This window comes from Dryobates pubescens, chromosome 1 (genome assembly GCF_014839835.1).
Source record: "Dryobates pubescens isolate bDryPub1 chromosome 1, bDryPub1.pri, whole genome shotgun sequence".
NCBI lineage: Eukaryota > Metazoa > Chordata > Aves > Piciformes > Picidae > Dryobates > Dryobates pubescens.
In genome coordinates, this window is record NC_071612.1 from 62,291,454 (window position 1) to 62,315,237 (window position 23,784).

The window sequence follows — 23,784 nt, forward strand, 5'->3', positions numbered from 1 at the left end:
ATTCAAGGTCCCTGTGCCAAGTGGCGTTGAGATTTTTAGGCTGCTTTTAGGGCTTTCTGACAGCGGAGGGAGCTGTTAGCTCAGCATTGACCTGCACAGCCCACTTGAGAGCTGGTTAAGCTATCTGGGTGGCCCACCAAAGATGTAAAGCTTGACTTGCAGGAGCTGGATGATAACCTGAAAGTACCTAAGTCTTTTGGTTTATGTGTCTCTACGGGGTGTTTTGTGTCCCTGCACAAGGGAAATCACAATAACTAGTCTGCAGGGACAGTGGGAGCAGCAGGTGTGAGAAGCTGTCTGGAAGTGATAGGGTTGTGCACTCTTGAATGCTGTAGCAATGATCCCCGCATTGCACCCAGAGCCCTTGGAAAACTGCAGCCTGTGCAAAACCTTCCTGCTGCAAACCAGAGTCAGAGCACCCTCTGTGCCCACAGGATGCAAACAGTCTTTTTACCTGGAATACCTGCCAGGCAGCAGAAACAGGCAAGGAAGAAGCAAAGTTAAACTGGTCTAATGTAGACTCAAGCCAATGTGGACTGGTCTGAATTGGAATAACAACCTGATATCATCTGCCATTTCTCCTAGTACACTTTTTCAGCAGCCTTCCTGCCTCAGCCAGTAGCAGTGTGACAAAGAGTGGCTTAATTGCAACCTTGTAATAAAAAACAATTTCCTCGTTAGATGTTGCTTTATGGCTGCATCAGTCATCTGTCCAGCTGCTCATGGCACAGCTCCCAGTGGGCTGAGTCGTGCTGGTTTGGCAGGTACCTGGGGTGGTGGTGGTTTTCAGTGTGCAGCTGGGCAGAATGGGGCTCTGAGTCAGGAGCTTCTGGTGATGTTGCTAAATTCAATTTGCCACAAAGGTCTTTTTCTACTTCATACTGGAGCTGTCTATATGCAGTCTTTCTGCCTTCAGAAATGTGGCTCAGACCCAGTGCTTGGGAGTCATGTGTTCAGTTGTTAGCCCTTGGAAAAAGGCAAGAGGGAAAAAGTGACATTGTTATGTATTTGTGGACTGGTTTCCACCACCCTTGTCTTCTGACAGCAGTTAGTCAAGACAGCCTGCCTTCCTACCCAGGAGATCATGCTTTATTTATCCAGCCATTGAGGTAATTCCAGTATCAGACAACTATTGTGAGACCCTGAACAGATGATTCAGGAATGTGTGCTGTCATGGTTCTGATTTTTTTGTGCTGCTTTCTGCCCAAGAAAGGTGGAACTTGGCTAAGGCTAAATGAGAACATAATAGCAAATGCAATATGGTGCTATATGTTGTGGCTAAATGGATTCCCTTTAAGCCCCAGTCAGTCCGCCAAATCCTGTCCATCTTTCCCCAGGGTGCTGGTGCTAGAAAGTGGCAGCTTTTCTTCCACTTCAGTTAATGCACCAGCATCACCTTAGTGCTAATGGTTCTGAGCTGGTCTGGACTAAAGGTAAAACTTGTGTGTCTCGTACAACAGTGACTGACTCACATCAGCTCCCTTGGTCACTTATTCCAGGAAAATACCACTCAAATTTGCCAGAGAACTGCCCCTGACACAGTAAAATATTTGTGAATTCAAAGCTTTTCATACTCATAAAGATGATTTCTGGAAGTTTTCCTGTGAAATTGTTCATACTGAAGTGTGAGAGTTGTACAAAGAGCCTTGCTAGACTCTTCAGTTTGAGAAAGGTTTAACACTGACCAACAGGAGCCTTTTTTCCAGGCACCAGATTAACATTCCAGGCTAATGCAGAGTTGTACCAAAACCTCCCTAAAAAAGTAAAAATCAAGGCATACACTTGGGACTTAATTTTTCCATTTCATGCTGAAAGAATATTTAGCTTTAACTCAGGAAAGAGCTATTATCTAACTAGAAAAGATGTGTTTTCTCAGTGATGGCCTTAATACAATCCTTTTATGTTCTCCTTTTGGGTTTTTCTTGGAGAAGAGGCGAAAGGTGCAGGAGCAAATACTGGCAAGAAATAAGACCTCCCCTGTCATATGGAAGGAGCAAAGGTTTTGTAGTTACATTGGGGGAAAAAAGGCTTGCTTTTAGGCTTCTGAGGTTTTGCCACAAGTCTGTGTGGGATTTGTCACTGGTCCTCCCCAGCCACTGCATAGTGTTGCATTCACAGGAATAGGATCTTTGCTGGTACTGGAGTACACAGGATGACGTAGGGGATGTGCTGAGGGCACACAGCAGACTGGCTGTCATGTGTGTGGTGAATGCCTCTGAGTTAACTGCTACCACTGTATACCTCTGTCACTTCAATATGCTTTGCAAGGCCAGGGCTGCAGACCCTCCTCTTCCAAAACTGCAGTGGGACTGTCAGGCTAGCTCAGATGTGATAAGCTTGAGCCTTAAATGGAACAAGGACCAGGTAAATCTCAGAGCCACCTCCTAAACTTCTTAAATTTCGGTAAACTGATTTACTTGTGAAAGCCTAGACAAAATATGCAGTGTTGAGTCAGAACACCATTTTGTCATTTGGAGATTCAGCTCAGCTCAGTTTCTGACTTCACAGATGACAGCAGCAGTTTCTGAAAAGAGCCTGGTTGGAAAAGCTGCCAAATTTCCCCAGAAGATGTGCGTTAGAGGTTCGCAAGCTTCCTGCTCAATCGGTCCCTTGTGCTCAGGCTTTTTTGCCCTCCAGTGATACATAATATTTGGACAACCCATGATGCATTTGCCCAGCATTGCACCTCTCTTCCCTCTGGGCTGCATCTCAGTCTTTACTTTTCTGGCTTTGTCTATTAAGACAGCAGTTATGAGCTGTGACTTGCACCCCAGGTAGATTTCTGTGCCTCCCCCTGCCCCCAGCACTTCCAGTCTCTGTTTTCCTTAGATATCTGTGCCTGAGTTGGTTGTTTAGATTCCTGGTATAGAAAGACAGAAATTAAACAGACATGGTTTACCTTAGCCTAAAGTAGGAATAGGTACCTACAGAGAATTTTGGCCTGGAGGGGCCTTTATGACTGAACCATAACCTACATCTATGGTCTACCTAAAACTTGCTGAGTTGATGCTGCTCCCAGCTCATGCAGCTAGATGGGAAGTAGCTTTTTCCTGTCTTGCTGCTCTGTTACTGGTCTCATTCTGGAGGAGTGCAGCTATCTTGTATGCAGATGGGAAGGGAGCTGTGGAGGTTTGCTTGTGCAGCCCTTCTGCTCCAGCAGGGTCACCCAGATCTGATTTCCCAAGACTGTGTCCGGATGACTTTTGAATATCACCAAGCATAAAGATTCCACAAACTCCCTGGGAAACCTGTGTCAACACTTGGTTACACTCACAGTAAAAAAAAGTTTCTTGGTGTTCAGAGGGAACATCCTGGCTTTCACTTTGTGTGCATTGCCCCTTGCCCTGTCACTGGGTACCACTGAAAAGAGCCTAACTCCATCTACTTTGCACCCTCCTTCATGCATTTGGTATGCCATGCATTAGCAAGATCTCCAGTTTGAACAGTCCTAGCTCTCTTAGCCTCTTCTCATAGGGGATATGATCCATTCACTTGGTGACCTTAGTGGCTTTTCACTGGACTTTGTCCAGTATGTCCATGTCTCTTGTAGGGGGGAACCCAGGATTAGATCCAGCACTCTAGGTATGGCCTCACCAGTGCTGAATCAAGGGTTAGGGGTCACCTACCTTGACCCCCTGGCAATGCATTGCCTAGAAGAAAGGTGGGACTGACATCAGCTGCATCTGGAGGGTCTCGGGATCCTCATCAAACAGATGTTGCATAAGGGTGAGGCAGAGAAATTGTGTGTGCACTTTTACCCCCTGGGAATGGAGGCACTGAGATCAAGCCTGACCAAGCCAAAGAGGGAGGGTGAAGTTGTATTGTGTAGAGGAGGACAGCACAATTCCTAGCGGTCACTGCAGGTCTGGTTCAGTGTAAGGGTTTCCCACACATTATCCTCGCTTTAGAAGTGCAACAAAAAGACAAGAACACTGCAATGCCTTGTTGTGACACTGTCTTCTGTCTCCTTCCCCCATGTGGGTGGTAAGGCTCTGCACTCCAAATTCAGTTGTGGCTCGCATTTGATAAGGCAGCCAAATAAACTGTGCAATTAAAAATACTCCTGGATCTCCCTTTAAATGGTTTCCCTTACTGCTAGGGCAGACTTGTGTCACAGGGGATGGGATTTCCCCTTCTGTGCTCTGTTGCTGCAGAGTTCAGCCTATGTCAGTGTGAGCAGTCACCCTATCTAGTCAAGAGGAGGAGAAAGAGTAGCCACAGGAGCTAGTGCAGGCCTCCTGAAGAAATCCAGTCAGCTGAGACAAGCTCTTCTGTGAGGTACTTGTAAACTTGCTTCTCTAGCAGAGCTGCACTGGTGGGCTTAAATAAGTAGCAGGGAAGGGGAACATGTCTTGTTGAGATGGAATAATGTCAGAAATCATAATAGGTTTAATAACCTATTATGAATGCTGTGACCACTCCAACATGAGACAGCAAGAAAAGAAAAGGAGATAGGAGAATCAAATTAATCAAATAATCAGGGCTTCTCTTCAGCTCTTTTGGAAGATCTCCCCTTCCTCAGATTTGCTGCAGCTCCCTTGCAGATGGAAGAGGCTTTTGAAGTACTTTTTCAAGACCTTTTTTTTTTGGCCAGGAAGGGGATGAAAATCTTAAGCCAAAAATGTCTTTCAGCTTTCAATTTGGAGTTGTCATTGTAATGCAGTTCTTTACGCAGCTGCCAGAGGGGTTTTTGAAAGTATCATTTACATGTCTGCATTAAAACCAGGAGCACAACATGCCTATGAGAAATTGATTTTCTGGTCTTGAAACTAGCAATTAAGTTTGGGACAAATGTTCACATTTGTTGTTCCTTCTGCACAGTGACTCTCATAAAGCTAAAGAACCACTGGCATGAAAGCTCTGCTGGCGTCCTTACCACTGGGCTGCTTTGCTTTGTGAAACACCAGCTCCTCTCTGGTTAGGGCACAGTTGTTGAAGGCTCTTAAAATCCTGTTGAAATCTCTGGAAGCCTGTTAGGGGGTCCTGCATTAAAAATTCTGGATGTCACTTGCTGTGGAGAACGAGGTTGTTGACAAGGCCACATTAAACCCAGCTTTTTTGCAAGCACAGTTTGCAAACCCAGAGAGACACAGCGCAGCGTGTTTGTGCTTGTCTTCTTATTTTTGTCTGAATGGAAGATGACTCTGGGTAGAATCTCTCATGTCCTCAGCAAGAAAAAAAGCTAAACTTAATCTAGAAATCATGTACAAGGGAGGAGATTAAAGAAGACAACAGAAGAGCCTGGTTCGTAGATGTATGTTCTCCTGTAGCTCAAAGACAATGTGAGATCATCCTCAGGATGAAGAAGGGCCTACACAATCACCACTAAGACAATGCAAGTTGAAGGCATGTCACAGGAGGAGAAATGAATACCTCCTTTTGATACAAATGGCCTTATAAAATACATTTTTTCACCAGGAAGAGATGTGTATAGCCCTGTTCTTCATGTGTGTGTGATACCCTGCAGTAGGAGGCTCAAATACTCACAGGTAAAGGGAGATATTTCCTTCTGGATTGAACATGAATGTCTGTGAGAAGCATCACTACCAACCTGAGTACTGAATGTGACTGCAGGAAAGTGATCCTTTCTGAGCACTGGCCCCTGCCTGTCATCACTGGAAGAATTCAACCAGACAGACCTCTTTGGTCATGAGTAAAAGTTGTGCACCCTAGTTCTAAACAACTGGGACTGTTAAGCGGTTTAAAATGATTTTCAGGGGAATTCAGAGGTGAATAATGCATCCCTCCAGACCCATAAGTCATCTTTTATTCACACAAAATCAGTGATGTACAAATGAGATTGCTGGCACAGGGAGGGAAGTCTGAATGGCTGCTTATCGCTCATTTCAGCTACCAGAAGCGCTGTGACATCTGAAAGGAAGAAATGAAAGCTCCATCACAACCTGTTAAATAAAAAACACCTTAGTATCTCACTAAATAGCTGATAATCAGAGGTGCAGAATTCTAATGTGCTGTGAGGTGCTTTGATAACAAAAGCAGGAGTTCATAGGCTACAACCTACAAAAGTTTTTCTTGCGTAACTTTATGAACGTTTGCTCATAGCATGCATGGAAATTCCTTGTGACAGGAGTCAGGATTGAGACAAAGGCCTGGCAAAATACCTGATCTGTCTAATTCTGTGAACTCCTATTCTAAAATATTATTTCCAAATGGCATAGATGTAGAAGAGTGAAATGGAGAACGATTGTTGAGGACATGGGAGAGCTGGTTAATTTATTTACCCCAGCAAAATGAAAGCCAGAACAAGATGTTCCCCCTGAAGTAATAAAACTCACTGGAGACTGAAGTCAATATACACTGAAGAAAAGTAGACACTGGTTCTAAAAAAACTCCACTAAACACAAAAAGCAGATTTAGAGCCTTCCACTGCCCCCTGTCACGCCAGAGGAAGTGTTTGGAAAAGCTGTTTATTGGAGCAAGGAGCCTGGTTATCTTAAAGATGGCACATGGGAAATTTATTGAGAAATCATAGGATGCCACTGGAAAGGACTGGTGTCCAAACTGTGCATTCTTCCTCGTCCTGCCACTGTAAGTCTCAAGATGCCTTGCAGGCGTTACTGAGCGCTCTGTCCATCACTGCTGGATCTTCCGTTGCATTTGGTGCCTTGGGTTTTGGTTTAGCGAGGGGATTGTACAAAGCCAGCTTGCCCACATCTTCTCTTGCTCAAACCCCACCTCTGTTTCATGTCAGCTGCTAAGAGAGAATTTACATGAGAATGGGCTGACCTCTGTACCACTTCAGAGATGTGTGAGGCCCCACTTGGCCCAAACAAGTCTGCTGAAATCAGTCTGCTGCAACCAGACACTCAGGACCCTCACTGGAGAGCTGGCCCAGCTGGCTGACACCGTCAGACACCTGTGGTGGGTATGCAAAGTGACTGAGCTGTGCTGAGCAGGTGAGGACAACGGGGGAGCCTGCCAGACAGCACACATGTCACATCCTTCTGCTTCGGCTCTTTTTGATGGGCTGCTCCAGAGCAAAGGCATGAAACTGTTAAATGAGACCCACATTCTAGGGTTTGCTGCTGTAATGGGAGAATGTATGTGTGAGGTATTAACATTTGCTGAGTTAAATAATTCCAAGGCTGGAGGAAAGAAAAGTGTCTGCTGGCCAGAGCTGGCAGTTAAATGGCATTTGAGTTCTGTTCCTCTCCCTGACAGTGATTCACTGCACGGCTCCAGGCAAGACACGTAGCCAAGCTGAAATATTTTCTTCCAGCTGTAATGCCAAATACAAGGAAGACCTCTGAGGTTTAATTCCACTTTACAGAAAGCCTTGCTATCCTCACTGGGAGGCTGTTGGAGAAAGGCAAGTATTACAGTTTTTCAAACTACCATTCATAAATGAGCCCTTTGGCTTCACATCAGTGAAAAGCTGTGCCTGGGACTGCCTCTGCAAATGGCCCCAACAAATGGGGTTGGGATGGATGGGAAATGGATGTGAAACCAGAGGAGGAGAGACAGCAGCAAACTCCACTGCTTCTGGAGGTGGCTGAGGTGGGCAAGTTAATTTGGTATACCAGCGTAGAACAAACTTTCCCCACTAAGAGAGTTGAAGAGGCTGGAGAATGCTTGCTGTAAAGAAAGAAGTGTGAAGGTTACTTCTATACAGGGAGAAGAAAAGGAGGATGGCAATTATGTATGGCCCCAAAGGAGGCATGAGCCTCTGTGTTAAAGAAGTTGTCCCAGGATGTCAGAGCTTGGGGTGGGGCGAGGAGTGCAAGATGATGGTGCTCCTGACCGACTCCTGTGCTGGCTGAAGCTTTGTGAGTCATTAGCAACTGGTTAATGTGGTTCCTCTCTGGGTGATGAACCCCAGCTGGTAGGGAATGCCTGATGCCTGCAGTGGGCTGCAGGAATACAAGTGAGCAGAGAACATCAGGCCAAAGTCTGCAAACCCTTGAATGAAACAATGTCTTAACTCTGAACTCTCTTGGTGTTTCCCCTTGTTGGCTAGCACTGTCCATGCCTGCTGGATTTCCTTTCAGTTGGGCAGTGCAAAAGCCTGAGTGCTGGCAGAAGCTAAGTTGTTTCTGCCAGATGGCAACAGCCATAGTGATGGGCCTGCAGGAACCCATGAGCAGCTGCTCAAAACCCCTGTGGGTTTGGTGCAGAGGGCCCTGGCACTGCAGAGCAGCTCTGTCCAGTGCCCCAACCAGCCAGGCTTTGTGGTCATGGCTGTGACACACAGCTGGTGCATCCCCTAGTGTTGCGGCACCAGCTTTTCCAGCGCCAGAGGGGTGAAGCCTGTTAACTAGAGACTCCAGCTGTTAAGGAGCCTGAAGCTCAGGGGTCATTCCGCCAGGACGTGTGCTGAGCTCTGCAGCCCTAGCACTGGGGAAGCTGGAGGACTCAGCGCTGTGGTTCATCAGTCACACCCAACAGCGTATCTTGGCTCAAGAGCTAGCTCTGAGGGCAGTGCCGTGCTTACCGTGGGGCCTCGGGGTTGAGCTGGTCACCAGACCTAATGGCCTTGCACCCATGCTCCTCCTGAGCAGCACAGCGAGAGGCTCTCGGGCTGCTGCCAGGAGGAAAGCGCCGGGGAGAGCTGGGAGGCAGCTATTGTCAGGCCCCTGCGAGCCCCACGAATAGGGACGCGCTCCGTTCCCGCCTGCCCGCCAGGGGGCACTCTCGGCAGGGTGTTCCGGCTGTCATTGCCCGCGTAGGGGAGAGCGAACGGCTAGGGCGGCTCCGCCTCGTGCCGGCAGCTCCACCCCTCGCCCCGCCCCTCCGCCGGCCCCGCGCGCGCGCTCCCTGCTTCCTGCCGCGCACAGCCACCGCCAGCCGCGGCCGGGGCGGGCCCGGGGGCCCCGCGCGAGCGGGGCGGGGCAAGGCGGCTCGGGGCGGGGCGAGTGAGGCTCCGGGATCGCTCCGGGCCGGCCGTCACCGGCGAGCCCCGGGTGAGGAGAGCGGAGCGGAGCAAAGGGGCACGGGTCTTACCGGCTGTCACCGGGGCGGGGGGTGTCTCTGCGGGAGTGCAGCGGGGCCGGGCAGGCCAGTGCCGCTCCTGTCTGGTACCCCCAGGCCGCGGCCTGCCCGCAGCCGGGGGTCGCTGGCCGGGCCTGGTGGCAGCTCGGCAAATCCCTCACTGCTCCGGCCGCTGGGGTGGTGGTGGAGGAGGTTGCAGCCTGTGCCGGTACTGAGTCTCTCCGTCGCCGGGCAGGGCCGGGAGCTGTGGCTCCTGGCAGGCCAAGCGGGTATCGCCCGGCGCGAGCACTTGTCAGGGCCTTTCGGGTCAAATCCCCCGGCGGCCCGGGCGGGGACACGGTCTCTGGGCCGGGCAGGAGCCATGTGAGCACTACTCTTGCTGCCCGTAAGGAGGGCAGAGGGGAAACGACCCACGCCTGCCACCGGCGTTGAACCAGCTGTGGGAATCGGGAAGAATCGCCAGAAATACCCTGTTCTCCTCTGGAGCCGGTTCTCCGCAGGGCCCTGGGGCTGGCTGTTGGGCTGGCAGCTCATGGAGAGTCACCAAAGCCTGATTGCAAGTAATAAATGTGTGCTGGTCGCAGGGAGGAGGTGGTGGACGGACATACAGCTCCGGCCAGGCCATAGGTACAGGAGCGCTGCACAAAGAGGTCACCTGGGAGCAGCCCCGGGTGTGGCTCAGGTGTCCCGGGGGACAGCCCAGAGTGGTACACAGCTGCAGGACGTTGTCCTCCTTCCTGTTCCTTTCCAGTTTTTGTGCTTCTCGGTTCTGCTGCAGAGATTTGGGAAGAAATCTCGGCCTGTGGGGTCCTGCAGGAGAAGGTGCTGCTCAGGACAGTCCTTCTCTGGGGGGCAGGTCCGAGGTGACCAGGCGCCTTTTGGACGCTCTGGCACGTTTGTTTTGCTTTTGGCCTGGTGAGTTTGAAGGAAGCAATGACATTTGTTTTTTCCTGCTGCAGCGCTGTGGATCCTGCACCCTGTGGATCAGATGTCGTGAACTGTTTCTGGCTTGAGCTGGTTTTTCAGGTGAGTAGGGCCCTGGCATGTGATGGTGCCCAGCCTGATGCTGCCATGGCACCCAGACGGTGGTGCTTGCTCTGCAGGACTTGGTATTGTACTGCTACTTGCCGGGGTTGAGCAGAGCCACCCACAGTTCCTACCAGGATGTGGCTTTTCTCTTCCCGTAAAGCTGAACAAGCAGCAGCTGCTGTGAATGACTTTTTTTGGACAAAATGTGTTTATGGCACAGAGGTGAAGGTGAAATGTTTACTTCAACCTTTGTTTTCAAACCTAGCTCCTGTGGAGCTCCCAGGGGAGCGTCGCAGCAGGTCTGCGTGACCAGAGCTGTGTTTCAAGGGAGAATGAAACGCAAACAACTCTCCTGCAATGGTTTGAGTGGCAACTCCCTAGAGTGGGTGAAAACGAACAGGAGGCATTCACCAGTCTGCTGGGTTCTGCAGTCAGTGTGAGAGACAAAAGATGCCAAATGAAACAGGAAGACTTGGCTGGGGTTATAAAAGTCTTTTAGGTTAAAAAGAGCTCTCTGAAAAGAATATCAGTAATACAGTGCTCCTCAGTGTGTTGGGGATGCTTTTTCTACCTGGACTGTAAGCTTCCCCGGAGGCTGTCTGGGTGCTTGGATCTGGATGTAGGGCTCAACTCTGGTGGTCATCATTTAGGTTGTGAAAGGCCTGAGCTTCTAGTCTTTTTTGCAAAGAGGCTGCCCTGGTCACAGTGTTGGCTCTGATATCTAGATGACAAATTATTTGATTATGATCCCTTGATTCTTAGCCCAGTGCTGCATATCTGTTGGGTGATGCAGGCTCCCAAGATGATTTTTTGTTCTCTCCTGGATGGAAGGCTGGGCACAAGCAGTGTGGCTGGTTCTGGGGAGATGACAGTGCCTCTCCAGCTCCCCTCCATAATCACCTCATTCCCAAGGGATGCTGAAGCAGTATAATTTGTACCTGGTGGCCAATTGGAACAGGCTGATGCAACGTGAGACTAATATACAGGAGGTTTTGTCAGGGGTGTGTGTGTGTTCCTCCGTTTTTAAGCTTCACACGTAAGAAGAATTGGAGGAGGGTGCTTTTTTCCTGCAAGTAAACGGCTTTAGAGAGCAGCCGTGTGCCCGAGCACTAGTTTAACTCTCCTTTCTCTTCTCTTATTGCTAGTGCATCAGGAAGCATGCAGCACCAAGTGTCCATCATGTCCGACTGGGTGCTCCTGGGGCTGATTGCCGCAGTGGTGGCGCTGCTGCTGCTGACCATCTTTGGTTTCGCCGTCTACTCGGGGCTCTTCACAGAGGTGGTAGTGAGTGCTGGCTCCCCTCCTGTCGGCAGTATCACTCTGGCCTACAAGTTCAGGGTAGGCCCATATGGTGAATCGGGGCAGCTCTTCACAGATGGCTGCAGCATCTCTTCAAAGCTGTGTTCCATTGGCGTCTACTATGACAACCCTCACACGGTAAGGTGTGCCCAGCGGGGCCAGCAAGCTCTTGTGGTCAGTGCCCGGGTTCCTGGCTCAGGGTGCTCCCTGACTGTATTTCAGGCACTTGCAGCTCATCCTCTGTAGATGAGCACTGGGGTTCACAAGGTCTCTCCACATCTGCAGAAGGATGCTCTGTGGGGAAAGACACCTGAAAGCAGATAACCCTAACTGGAAGGTATTGAAGTGAGTAATGCTTGCTATCTTCTGATAGCTTCTATGAGCAAGTTACCAAGAGGATAAGGGATCTAGTTGTGGAGCAGAGGCCATGGAGCATGGCTTGTGATCCCAAGGTGAGGTGTTCCTTGGCAGATCTGCTGGCTGCAGGATGTGCAGCCAAGACTCCTGGACTTGCAGCTCTGTGGTTGAAAGCAGATGGGCTCTTCAGCTTGCTCTGTCCTCATCCGTATTCCTTCTCTTGTTTCTAGTGCTTTCATGTGTTTCTGAGCTTCCCTGTAGTCCTTTTGTCTCCTGAGAGTACTTACTAAAGCCTCAGGTGATGCGTGCTGAGGGCTCCTGTCTGATGAAACAGTTACTCCATGATGCTCTTCAGGCCGAGAGGTGAGCAGAAAGTGCACTGCCTAATGGCTGCCCGCCAGAGCTAAATACTTTGATGGGGACAGCCTAGGACAAAGAAGATACAGAAGTGCATCAGGGCTTGCTGGGGGGCAAGGAGCCTGGCTGCTGATGCTGGGTGGCACTGGGGTCTCAGGATAATGGCATGTGGGCATTTGTCTGTTGCAGACAGCCTGTCTCCCCAGTAATTCTATGGTAGCTAGTGTGACCGTAGAGGAATGCTGTGGGGGAGAGGGACAGCAGAGTGGCCAGCAGCTGTGTGTGTGTGCTTGGGCATGTGTGCTAGTGGCTGGCGTGGGGCACAGTGCTTGGGCTGACAGTCTTGCCTAGGGCTTCTGTTCTGGGGGTGACTGGTCCTGTGTTAGGAACCCTCTTGTTAGCACGATGATGCTCCCAAGGGAGACAGGGACCTACTTAAAGGGACCTTGTCCTTGAAGAAATAGTGCTGAATGGACTGTGACTGGAATGTGTTGGAGGCAAGAAAACACTGAGCTTAACTGTGCTCAGTGGAGCTTGGTGTGCTCAGCCACCTTGTCTCTTTGTATCCTTGTATTTACCCTGTAGTTTTTGATTCTGAATCATGGGCAGCAGAGAGGAGACACTGCAGTGCCTTTTCCTGGCCTGGGAAAGAGGATGGAGAAGAGGACCTTTCCTTCTGAGAAGAGATGAGCAGAGGCAGGGCCTGACTCAATGTGTTTGGCCACTTTTGTCCTCAGGAATTGTCATATTTGGAGAGGGTGAGGGATGAGGGCCCTGATGTGCTAAGCCCCACACTGTGAAAGTGGGCAATTCCCTCACCACTAATCTGTGTCCTTGTCTTTGTCTGAAGCTGAGAACCCCAGTGCTGCTGCTTCTTCCCCCCGTGCCTCTGGGGCTGGAGTGCAGCAGTCGACGGTGTTGGAAGGGCTCAGCATTCTCTGGTGAAATGATGTGGATGTGCCTGTTGTTGCCCTGCAGACCTTCATCTGGGTGCTGTGCCTTGCCTCTCTGTTGGTCAGAGCCTGGGCTAGCGAAAGCCTGTACTGCTGAGGACCACAGATAATGGTGAGGATATTTGTGGTGACTCCTTCCATGGCTAATGCAAGGAGTGTTTTCCCTGGTAGCACCAGGTGAAGTTGGGAAGAACTGGCTCCTCCATGACTCTTGAAAGTTGGACTGTCCATGTAGGATGAAGCTGCCTCCTCTTTCTGGTCCTGTCTTTAATCCTCTTCTTGCATCTGTCACACCTCTGCCCTCACCCTGTGGCTGGAGCAGGCAGTGGGGCTGCAGAACTTGTCTCTGGGTCTCCAGTGGTCATCCAGGGTCTTGGAAACCATCTGCATTTCCTTTCTCAGCCAGGTCTCTCAGGAGAGGAAGACCTTCTCTGCCAGCATGACTGAACGACATCTGGTGGGCAACAAGGCTCATCTTGATGTCAGTGACTGGGGGAGGTTTCTCTGGGTTCAAGGCTTAGCTGGTGGAGGTAGCTCTGGTTTGCTGTGGTCAGTGCACACCAGGACCTCTGCCTGATGGCCTGGTTGGTGCCTAGTGTGGCCTGGAGCATGCTACTGAATCTGGAGACCTTCTTTCCCATGCTGCTAAGGGTTCTGTACATGCTTGCCCATGGGCTGGCCAGCGATCCAGCATAGGTTGCAAGTGCCTTCAGCTGACGTGTGAGCTGAGGAGAGGTCCTTACACAGGGCAGAATACTGTGGGGAGCTACAGTCCATAGTGGGGCCCTCACAAAGTTTGATAGTTTTATAGAGAGTTCATATGGATCCTCAGATATTTTGGAGGATGCATGGCCCCAAGTCTGTGTGCCAGGCTCAGAGATCCTAGTGGTGATGCTGGGAGGGAAATTGCCTCCCTCTTGGAGCCTGCTATACAGGTGGTGCTCGGGATGGGTACAGTGAAGGCTCTGGGTGCTGCATGTTTGTGGAGTGAACCTGGGGGGTGCTGGAAGCTTTCAGGGACAGCAAAGCCTATAATGCATCTCTGTAACCAGACAAACCAAGCCCTGGAAGGCTGTGTGGTTGGTTCTTGTGACAGGAGCCTAACCTGCCCTCAAAACTTGGCAGGCAGCCCTATAGACCTTGCCCTTCTCTGGAAGGGCTACCTTTGCTTGTGACGTTGGCAGGTGACATTTGGCCTGAGCCTCCTTTGTCCATAGGTGCTGTTCTGGGGCAGAGCAGGGCTGTGCAGGACATAGCTGTGGTGCCCAGGGCTCTGCACAGCAGCAGAAGCCTCTTCTTACCTGATACCCCTGTGCACACTGTCAGATCTGCATCTGCTAGAGCAGCCAGAGTTCCTGTGGAGATCTGTCTCAGCCCTGGGCAGGCCAGGCCAGACAGAAGATGCTGGGAGTGAGGATGTCCTTGGCAGGATGGGCAGAGGGCCACCTTGCCTCCAGGCAGGTGCAGAAGGGACCAGTTTTAGGTGGATCACTTGGCCAGGCTGCAGCGGTCGTGCCTGCGCGCGGGCTCAGGTGCTGAGCACCTCAGTGTCCTGTGGGGTGCCCCTGTGCGCTTGCAGCCGTGATGGCATGGGAGGTGGTGTGCGCTGCTGGCTGCTTGGTCCTGGAGGTCCAGCAGGATGGGATTGGTCCCCTGGGCTGCCTTTCCCCTGGGAGGAAGAGAGGACCTCTTTCTTTTCCTCCTCATTCTCAGTGCTCTCCTGACTTCAGTGAAGCACCCTGTGGCAGGCGCTGGTCTACCCTAAGCTGGTCACCCCGACCGATGTGGACTTGTCACCAAAAATAGACCTTTTGTCACCAGGCAGCAGAACATGCTTGCTGCTTGCTGTGTCTGATGGTGTCCCTGGCTGAGTGCCAGTAGGCTCTGGCCAGACAAGACCCCTTGAGCCTGGCTCGTGGCTACTGGCTTCCAGTGGGTTGGCTGCCCCTGGCACTGTGGCAGCAAGGAGCTGGTGACCAGCAGGTGCCAGTGTAGCATTTGTTGTGATGGTGGACTCATGACCAACAAAGGTTCTTGCAAGGAGATGCCAGAGCTGGAGAACAGTGTGTGCTGCCTGCCAGATGGAGTGGGGCTGGGGTGAGCCCTGTGCCTGGGGTGTTTGGGCAGCCTTGGGGTAATGCCAGGCCTTGAGGCAGCTGCTGTCACCAACATCTCCAGGGCTTCCCACAGGCTCCTTGCTCTCTGGCATTTGCACAACGATGCTCCTCGAGCGCTGCCGAACCCCTGCCAGCAATGTTTTATGTGTTTTAATGGATGAGATTAATATTAATTTGCACTTTAAAAAATTATCTTTTTTATTTAATATTTAGCAGCCCAGAGGACTTCACCCTCCTTCTCCTACCTCTGGCAGGAATAAAAATAACTCCTCAGCAAGGACGGGATGTGGCAGGCGAATTTGTACTCAGCTCCAGCCAAGTGCTTCTGCTCACACTGAGCTGTAGGCACGTATCTGGGTGCTCAGCAGCCAGCTGGTGCCCAAGGATGGGATGGATGAGGCCAAAACACTCTGAATGTAGCAATGGGCCTTGCTCCTACAGGAGAAGCTGTAGACAAACTGGTTAACTAATAATTTCTAAAACGTCTCTGTTGGGGTGCCTGAGGGAGCAGAGGCTTTGATCAGCACCTGGCCACCCTGAAAGGATGAATTTGTTAAGGAAAGGCTGGTTTTAATCAGAGTATTTCCTTCCCTCCCCTGAGAGACAGGCTTTGCCAGGCAGGGCAGGAGGCAAATCCGCTTTGCTGCTGCCCTTGAGAAAGCACCTGCAGGGCTGTATACCGTGAAAAAGAAAGTTAAAAGGAGAAGGAAGGAAGCAAACACCCCTGGTCCAAGTGATACTCCCTCCTCCAGCAGCTCAGGTCCTTCTGTCAGTTGCTCTCTCTTTGCTCAGGTGGCCTGTTGAAAGGAATTTTATCTAGATTGCCTTTATCTCCTTGCTTCATCTAGAGCTTCCTCCATGAGTACCTCTTGGTGCTACCTCTCACTGTCTTTGCAATGGATCTACTGCTTCTTCCCAGCCCCAAAGCTGCAGTGATGAGCAGGACCTTGTCTGCAGCTCCCTCTTGCAGCACAGGAGGGCAAGAGCGAGCCGTCACGCACGGCAGGCCTCGGCCTCATGGCTGCTGCTGCTCCTGGCAGCCTGGTTTCTTCCTTCCAGAGTACATTTCCCTGTGCTTCTCCTCCAGAAGGGTCTTGCTATGCAACAGTAAAAGGTATTTAAGGGAAAGGGAGGGCAAAGAGCGAGGTGTGGGGTGGTTCTGCTGCAGGTGGAGACGTTGCTGAGCTTTAGCACAGGGAAAGTTAGGGATGAGATTGGTGAGCACAGGGTGGGTATCCCCTGGGGGGGACACGTGAGGATGGGAAGTGGTAACACGCCGGCTTCGTGTGCATCCTCTCTCTGCTTCGCATCATCCCTATGAGAACTTCCTGATGCCAGCGCCTGCAAGGGTGTCCATCTGTCTTGCTGCCACTGTCAGGCATCCTGGCAGGTCCTTGTGAGTTTTGCCACCTTGTGTGACAGAAGTTTGGAGGCTTTGGTTTCCCAGCCCTCACCAGAAGAGGCTGGCAGAAGGTGGCCAGGATCACACATTTACTGGTCCTGATTGCTGTCTGCCACATTGTCTCATCCACCTGGCTTGAGAGCAGATGGCAGGGAAGCATGAACATTCAGATGGTACCCACCTCTTGGTGCCCCCTGCACCCTCTGTACCTCCTGGGCTCTTTCTTCAGGCCAGTGAACTGTGCTTGAAGGAGCCCTGTCTCTGCCTGCCTACTCCTTCTTAATGATCTCTTTGCGGGGTGAAGGATGGCAGCTCTGCTGGGGACAAAGGCTGGAGTTAAAGAGAGTGGCTGGGCTCCAGTCTCAGCAGTGTGAAAACACGCTGTGCCTTTAGCTGGTACTGGGGAGAATTACTGGGCTGCCTTGCCCCCTGCCATGTTCCTGCCTAGTGCCATGGGTCAGTGGTGGTCGACTGGTGGAATTTTGTTAAAAACCAGAACTGAAAGCCATGGCCTTGGGGCAGCTTTGGTGTGGCAATGGCTGGAGTCCTGTACCAGGAGCAGAGCCTTGGACACTCGCCTTGCTGGACTGGGAGCCCTGCAGCCTCCTGCCTTAGTGGAAGGCATCTCCAAATCTGGAAGGAGAGCATGTTTTATGTTTTGCATGTTGTTTGGGTCTAGGGTGGAAGGGCATGCATTTCTTTTTGTGTTGCTACAAACAGCTTGGTGACTGCATGCAAGTCTTGGGTGCCTCAGTTTTGTCACCCCTGTGCTGGACTGAGTGTGCCTCCTTAGGTGGGACCCAGCAGACTCTGGATTTCTCTCCAGCTTAGTGCTGGTGGCCCATGCTGGTGGGTCGCATGTCCAGGCACCTGTTGGGGGCAGGCATTCCTGCAGGGTGACCTCCTTGGGGTGGGATGGGTGCAGGCTGGGTAGGTTGTTGTCACATCTCTTTTTAGCAGCACTCCCTGGAATTGCGGAAATGTCTTACAGATGGGGGCAGAGGTGAGCAAGCCTCAACAGTTGAGTCACTGATGGGCTCCAGGAGAGACACTTACTGCAGTGGCTGTCACCCAGGGTGGGCTTAGGTGAGCAACCCGGTGGGGTTTAGTTCTCTGCTGCAAGTCCCTCTGCCCTCCAAGGAGGTGAGCAGTACCTTCCCCACTGGCTGTGAGCTTAGGGTGGAAGGAATGTGGACAGTGTGTGCCTGGATCAGCCTTGGTTAGAAGTGGACACCTGGTTTGGTGTGCCCTGTCGTGCTGGGCCATTGCATTTACCCTGGTTTGTGGTGGACTCCTGCCTCCACGTTCAGCAGGATGAGGTTCTGGCCAGTCTTAAGCCTTCTTCTCATGCCATCTGTCTGTCCCCCTCAATCAGGTGTCTCCAGAGAAGTGCCGCTTTGCCATAGGCCGAATCCTGAGCGAGGGAGATGCAAAGCCATCAGAAGAGCAGATCAAACGGTTCCAGAAGTATGGCTTCAAGATCTTCTCCTTCCCTGCTCCCAGTCATGTGGTCATGGCAACCTTCCCATTTACTACACCACTGTCCATCCATCTGGCAGTCAACCGTGTCCACCCAGCCCTTGACACCTACATCAAGGTAAGCAAGTGTGGCGTGAAGAGCCTTGCATGTGTTTGGTGGACTGTCAGAGGCTGCTTCTGCTGACAGCTGATGGGACTGCTCTGACATGTCATCTCTTGATGTCTTCCCATGAGTCCTACCATCAAGAGCTCCTCCTTTTGCAATCTGGCAGGTAGTTCCCCAGCAGGCATGTCCTTCCATTCGCTCTGTAGGCACAGGGGTGTCTTTTCTTCTGTTCTGTGTTTACGAGAAGCAAGTTCTCATCTGACAAGTTGCTGCTCTTCTTAATGCACAGATAAAAGCTGCCTTTCTCCTTGAGCGCCTTGCTTGTTGTTGGGAGCTGGCAGGTACCTGCCCCTTCAGTGTAATGCATCACGCCATGAAACTTCTGTTTCAAGTGCCAGCCTCACGTGGTGCAGCTGTCTTCTGTAGGAGAAGTTAGAAACTTTCTAGCCTGTGGGCTTATGAAGGCTTGGTTTCAAGCAGTACATGGAAATTTGTGGCCCTTGGCCCTGTCTTGGCAGCTGGCTGCTGTGGGCTGTGTTTGCCCTTGCCCTCAAGCAGAGCAGGTGGCCGTCCCCCTTGCTTCTAGTCATTTTTGAAGCCAGCTCAGCTGCCTTGCTCTGACTGCCAGACCAGCTGCACCAAGGGTGTTCCCAAGCAGCACATCTGACAGGGACGCCTCTGGATGTAGGCTTTCTATAGAGCCAGGATGGGCCTGGCCAGCTGCGTGTTGGAGGGAAGGGACCATCCTTCCTGGTGGAGGAGGATGCTGGGGAGGGACTGACGCTCAGCCCCTGGCTTATCTGGCTGTCGAGTTCTGCCGCTTTGGTTTGTTCGTGTTGAAATGCACTATTTATAAACTTGCTTTTCCTGGCGAAACTCCCAGCCCTGTGGGGGAACCGTGTGAATCCCTCCAGCCTGTGCTGTGCTGCAGGATGGCTGCCGGGGTGCTAACCCCAGAACTTCAGCCAGGGGTCTTTGCCGACCCTCTTGCCTGCCTTGCCCTTAGGGAGCTACCTGCTGGTACCAGCAGAAGAGGTGCTAAAGCTGACAGTGGCTGAGAATGCTGCTGAGTGCATTCTCACCCTGCTGGAGAGCTGGTGGAGAGCAGAACCAGTTCCCCGTTCTCCGCTTCTCACTCCATCCTCTCTCTGTCTCCTCCTGGAGCTGTGCCGGCTGTTTTGGTGCGGGGGTATCGGGCGCTGGTGCCAGCCCTGCGGCGGGTGTGTGGGCGTGCAGGCAGGGGGCTGGCGCCGGTGGGAGCAGCAGGCTGGCTGCGGGAGCGCTCGGCGATGCAGGGCTGGCACTGCCGTGCCTGGGGAGAGGTCCCTGCGAGCGCATCTGTCGCGTGAGAGGTGGAGTCGTCGGAGCTAAAAAGGGAGCCACGGGTTGTGCTGGGAGCACCTGGCAGCGTCCACGGGAGTGGCTGACTCTGAATTAACGTGAATAACTGACATCCTGTGGGAACGCAGTGCCCAGGCCCACGTGCAGAGGGAGAGGACACATGGTGATCTCTGCCCCAGTCCCAGCAATACATGTGTTAGGCTACGTGCCTGTGTCCATCACAGAGTGTTTTGGGTTGGAAGGGACCTTTAAAGGTCATCTCAAGTCCTACAGCAGAGTGCACCCCTCCTCCCTGTGTTAGAATGACCATGGGGATGCAGGCGGGGAGACAGTGGAGTTGCCTTGCTGTTGTGGGGCAGAGGAGAGTTGGTGCTGCTGGTCCCTACATGCTGCACCGTGGGGGTGCCCTGGCTGCTTCTGACGTGGCATGGGGGACTTTGGAGGCCATTTGCAGCCATGTCGGGAGCATCCCTGCGGGTTCTTCTGTATCCCTGTGGCTTCTCCTGCAGGCTGGAATGTCTGCACCTCTGGGTCTGTGCTTGAGCTACCCAGAATGGAGGGATGGGGAGGGAGAGAAAGAAACTTTCATGGAAACAGGTGACCTGTGCCCGCTTGGTGGTGGGAATGGGGGTTGCCATGGAGACAGCTTCCCCAAATAGCATCCTTCATCCCACCCCCGAGCCTGGCTCCCTTAAGCAACCCGAGACAGCAGCAAGACAGAGATTTGGTTTATTTATCTATTTCACGCTGTGCCTGCTTTGAGAAGGGCTCCGTTAATGAGAGCTGGGGGTCAAGCCTGCTGAGCGCAGGTCTCCTCACTGCCCTCACAGGGAGGAAGGGAAGGGAATGGCAAAAGTCAGGAGGCATGAAAGGGTACTCAATGGCAGAGATGAAATGCTGACTTCTGTGAAGAGAGGGAATTAGCTGAAGTGGAAGGAGGGTGGCATGGCTGTCCTGGTCATAGGGAGGAGATGTGGGAAATCAGAGGATTGAGAGGGAGGTGGATAAGGAGGAGGAATAGGAAGATGTGGAGAGAGAGTAGAGAAAGCTCTGAAGATGCTAAAAAAATTGTGAAGGGGAATGGGAGGAGAAAAGGGCCTGGAGGGGGTATGTGGGGTGAAGGAACTGAGGGTATGGGGACCAGCTGAGGGAGCAAGACTGTGAAAAGTGATGAGGAAGTATGGGGCAGAGCTGGAGAAAGCTCCACCACAGGTAGCTTTCCAATGCCCTTCCCACAGTGTCCTCTGAGGTTAACTGTTGGGGATGTCAAACTCCAGGGACTGAAGGCTGGTGGACAAGGAGGGGAAGTGTGGTTCCCTCTGGACTTGTACTGAAGTTACTTGGGATGCCCGTGGCTCGGGTTTTCTGGACAGTGTGGATGCAGTGGTGCCAGCTTCCAGCAGCCTGGGCTTTGTGCATCCCAGTCTGCTGCTGCTGCTTCAGGACAGGGAAGATTAAAAATGTAATTTATAACAGTAATTAAAAAATTAAAGATGGCAGGGTTGCCTTTGATTAGGGACAGAAGAGAGATGGGCTGACATGGAGCAGGAGCTGCTGCAGTCACACTACCCTTGCAGCTGCCTCCTCACCCCCTGGCTCTTGTGGGGCTCAGGAGAAGGCATTTCCACAACTCTTAGGGGGCAGCCACAGCTTCCAGGAAATGGGGAGAAATGGCTGCAGTTGTCCTTGCCAGGTAAGAGGACATCCTTCCCCTGGGATGGCAGGCTGGCAGCAGCAAGCTGTTGGCTAAAATCTCTTGGAGAAGCCTGGGAGAGCCTGCTGGCTCATTGCTCCAAATGTGAGTGAGGACATGGGCTGGGATTACCTAGTGGCCCTTGAAAGTCTTTCTTCCCCAAGAACTCCTGCTGATGCTTCTCTCTACTGCAGGCAGGAATGCTCTGCTTTCTTGGGGTGCACACTGCTACCCCACAGCACAACTGCTGGTCAGACCCAGCTGTCCTGATTCCTGGAAGCAAGAAAGCTTCTGCAAAGGCCTTTGCTGGTGGAGACCTTTCTGACAGTTCTGGGAGTGGGTTGTTTCCCTCTAACCTCACAACATTGCAGGGACTATTTATTCTGGCTTGGATGTAATGAGCTCTCCATGGTGGGCTTCGTGTGCCTCTATCTCTCTGTGTCTGTGCTGGCATTCATCAGCCACTGACAGGCAGGTAGGCTGTCCCAACCCCTGGGTTCCTCTGGCAGCTGGAGAGGTGGCTTATTGCATCTGAGGCAGAGCTGGCAGGTTCCCCTTAGCAGTGACTGGCTCATCCTGGCCTCTTTCTGTGGGGTTTTAGTTCAGTTTTGTGCTCTCTCCAGCCAAGGAGGATGTGCAAATGGAGGCCTGCATCATACTGGCTGCCTTGTACCCTGCTCTGACTTTCAGCAAAGTCCCAGAATCTTTCCATTCCCCTGGCCTCTGTACTAGGATGTTTCCCACCTCTGTGGGTTTGCGAATCACTGCTTTAAAGTGTACACCTTGAGCACCAGTGACTGGCACGGGCCTGTAATGACAGGAAGGATTTGGAAGCTATCAGGTTGGCTTCTGCCCAGCATGGGCTGCCATGCTCCTTGACCTCCTGTCTGTGGGGAGCTGAGTCAGGGTGCTCCATAAGGTGCTAAAAAGACATGGCTTGCTGCTGCTTAGAGCCAGGGAAATGTCTTACTCCTCTGGAGGCTAGCTTGGAGCGAGCTTTGCTCCCTGTGTTGGCTATTGCAGTTTAGGGTGCAGCCACCTCTCACCTCTCTTTGATAAGATAAATATACAGAGTTTGTAAAGTTTGTAAAGTTTTCCACTGGAGTATATTTTGTATTTTTCTATCTTAATTCCTACATCCTTTTATGTACTTTTGGGTTTTGGACCTGTTTTCAGCTTAGAAGTTCTCTGATTTGTCTGTAGCACAGCTTTATTACAGCAATCCTCTTATTGCTGGAGTCTACAGATCTCTGATGGGGATCTTCTGCCCTGCAGTGGATCCCCAGTCATGGGTCTATTCTGAGTCAGCTAACAATGACTTCAAACATGCCCTACTGTCCTTTGATGGAGTTGTAATTTCTTGATTAAAAATGGGAAATGGTCTCAAGTCCTGTGTGTCCTCTCTGAGTTCAGATGAATGGCCCAGGTGCTGCTTTGTTTCTCAATCAAGCCCACAATTGCCACAAAAATTAAATCCTCTTTGCCAGCAGGGCCTGACAGCTGCAAGCATGAGTTGTTTCATGTTCATTATGCCACTTTCTTTTGCTTCCTGGTGATCTGGTCCAGTTGCAGCCATCCATTTATTTTGCCTTGGCTCAGTCTTTGCCTTGTGCTATTTACTGATTTGAATGTTGGCAGGTACAGGCTGCTGTATCTCCTGGGACTTTCTAACATCTCCAGCTGGCCAGAGATCACCCTTTGACATGTGGACAGTCAGCTGTGGCTCCAGCTTCAAATGTATGTTATCTGAACCCGTGAGCCTTCCCATGGAAGAGCAAACGTTTCATGAGCATCCTCTGCCCTTGTTGTCTGGCTTCGTCCTAAATCCAGTGCAGAAGTGCTCACTGAACGCTCCTCCCTTCTCAGTGGTGTCACTAAGGTTTCCCCTGGCTAACATGTCCAGGATCTGTGCCATCCTTCAGACTCTCCTCCCCTACCCAGTGCCCCAAATGGCTTCTTAATGTGAACAGCTTTCTTCGTGTAGGGGACTGGGAACCTACACATGCTCCCTCACAGCAGCCAAACCTCAGTGCCCAGCACCCCCATCCCCTCCTGCTGCTCTGACAGCACTGCTGCGGCTGCTGGCTTTGCTCAGGCCTGTTGATGTTGCTTTTCTCCCAGCTGTTAATAAATGAAGGTTTGTGGAGCTGTGCTCCCATCCCTGATGGTTTGTGTTGCAAAGATGGAACCATGGAGCAATCATTTTGCTTGGCTGTGTCAGGGTCTGCAGTCAGGGGTTGGCAGCTGGTAAAACATTTGCAGAGGGCTTAATTATTGGGGTGTTTTTACACTTAAATTCTTTCTCCTGGCTGGTTTCATTTGTTTGTTTTGGGCTCTGTGAATGAAGCATTTTTAAATGCTAATTTGTTGTGTGTGACTGGTCCAGGCTGCAGTGTGCATGAGACCCAACCACAGCTGCAGCTCCAGTCCATTAGCTCCCACTCGAGGTTTTCCTCTGGGGCCCCAGGAAGTGCTACAGATGCCCAGCCCTCTCTGTGCTGTTCCTCAGCCATAGTTCTGCTTGTTCTCATGAACTGTGGTTTTCTGTGAGCTCTGGGGACCACAGGCTGAAGTCCACTGTCTGAGGTGGAGCCTTTATTGAGCCAAGACCACTCAAAGTTGCATATCCATCACTCCAGAGTGGGATACCTTTATCCAGAACTTAACACTACCAACCTGGGATTTTGCTGCCCTCTATCACA

At 51.6% G+C, this 23,784-nt stretch overlaps 1 protein-coding gene across 2 annotated transcripts in view; it reads left to right on the forward strand.

Annotated features, from left to right (window-relative positions):
• The first annotated feature begins 8,801 nt into the window (after window positions 1–8,801).
• The window catches only part of TEX264 (testis expressed 264, ER-phagy receptor), a 41,971-nt gene continuing 26,988 nt past the window's right edge, over window positions 8,802–23,784 (forward strand). Inside the window, exons 1-4 of one of the 2 annotated variants that reach the window (XM_054167004.1) lie at window positions 8,802–8,921; window positions 9,909–9,975; window positions 11,124–11,415; window positions 17,839–18,060. In XM_054167004.1, the coding sequence (XP_054022979.1) occupies window positions 11,137–11,415; window positions 17,839–18,060 (501 nt within the window). In that variant the 5' untranslated portion in view covers window positions 8,802–8,921; window positions 9,909–9,975; window positions 11,124–11,136. Of the gene's footprint in view, window positions 8,922–9,562; window positions 9,772–9,908; window positions 9,976–11,123; window positions 11,416–17,838; window positions 18,061–23,784 lie in introns of those variants that run through there. The other variant, XM_054167008.1, reaches the window with a different exon arrangement.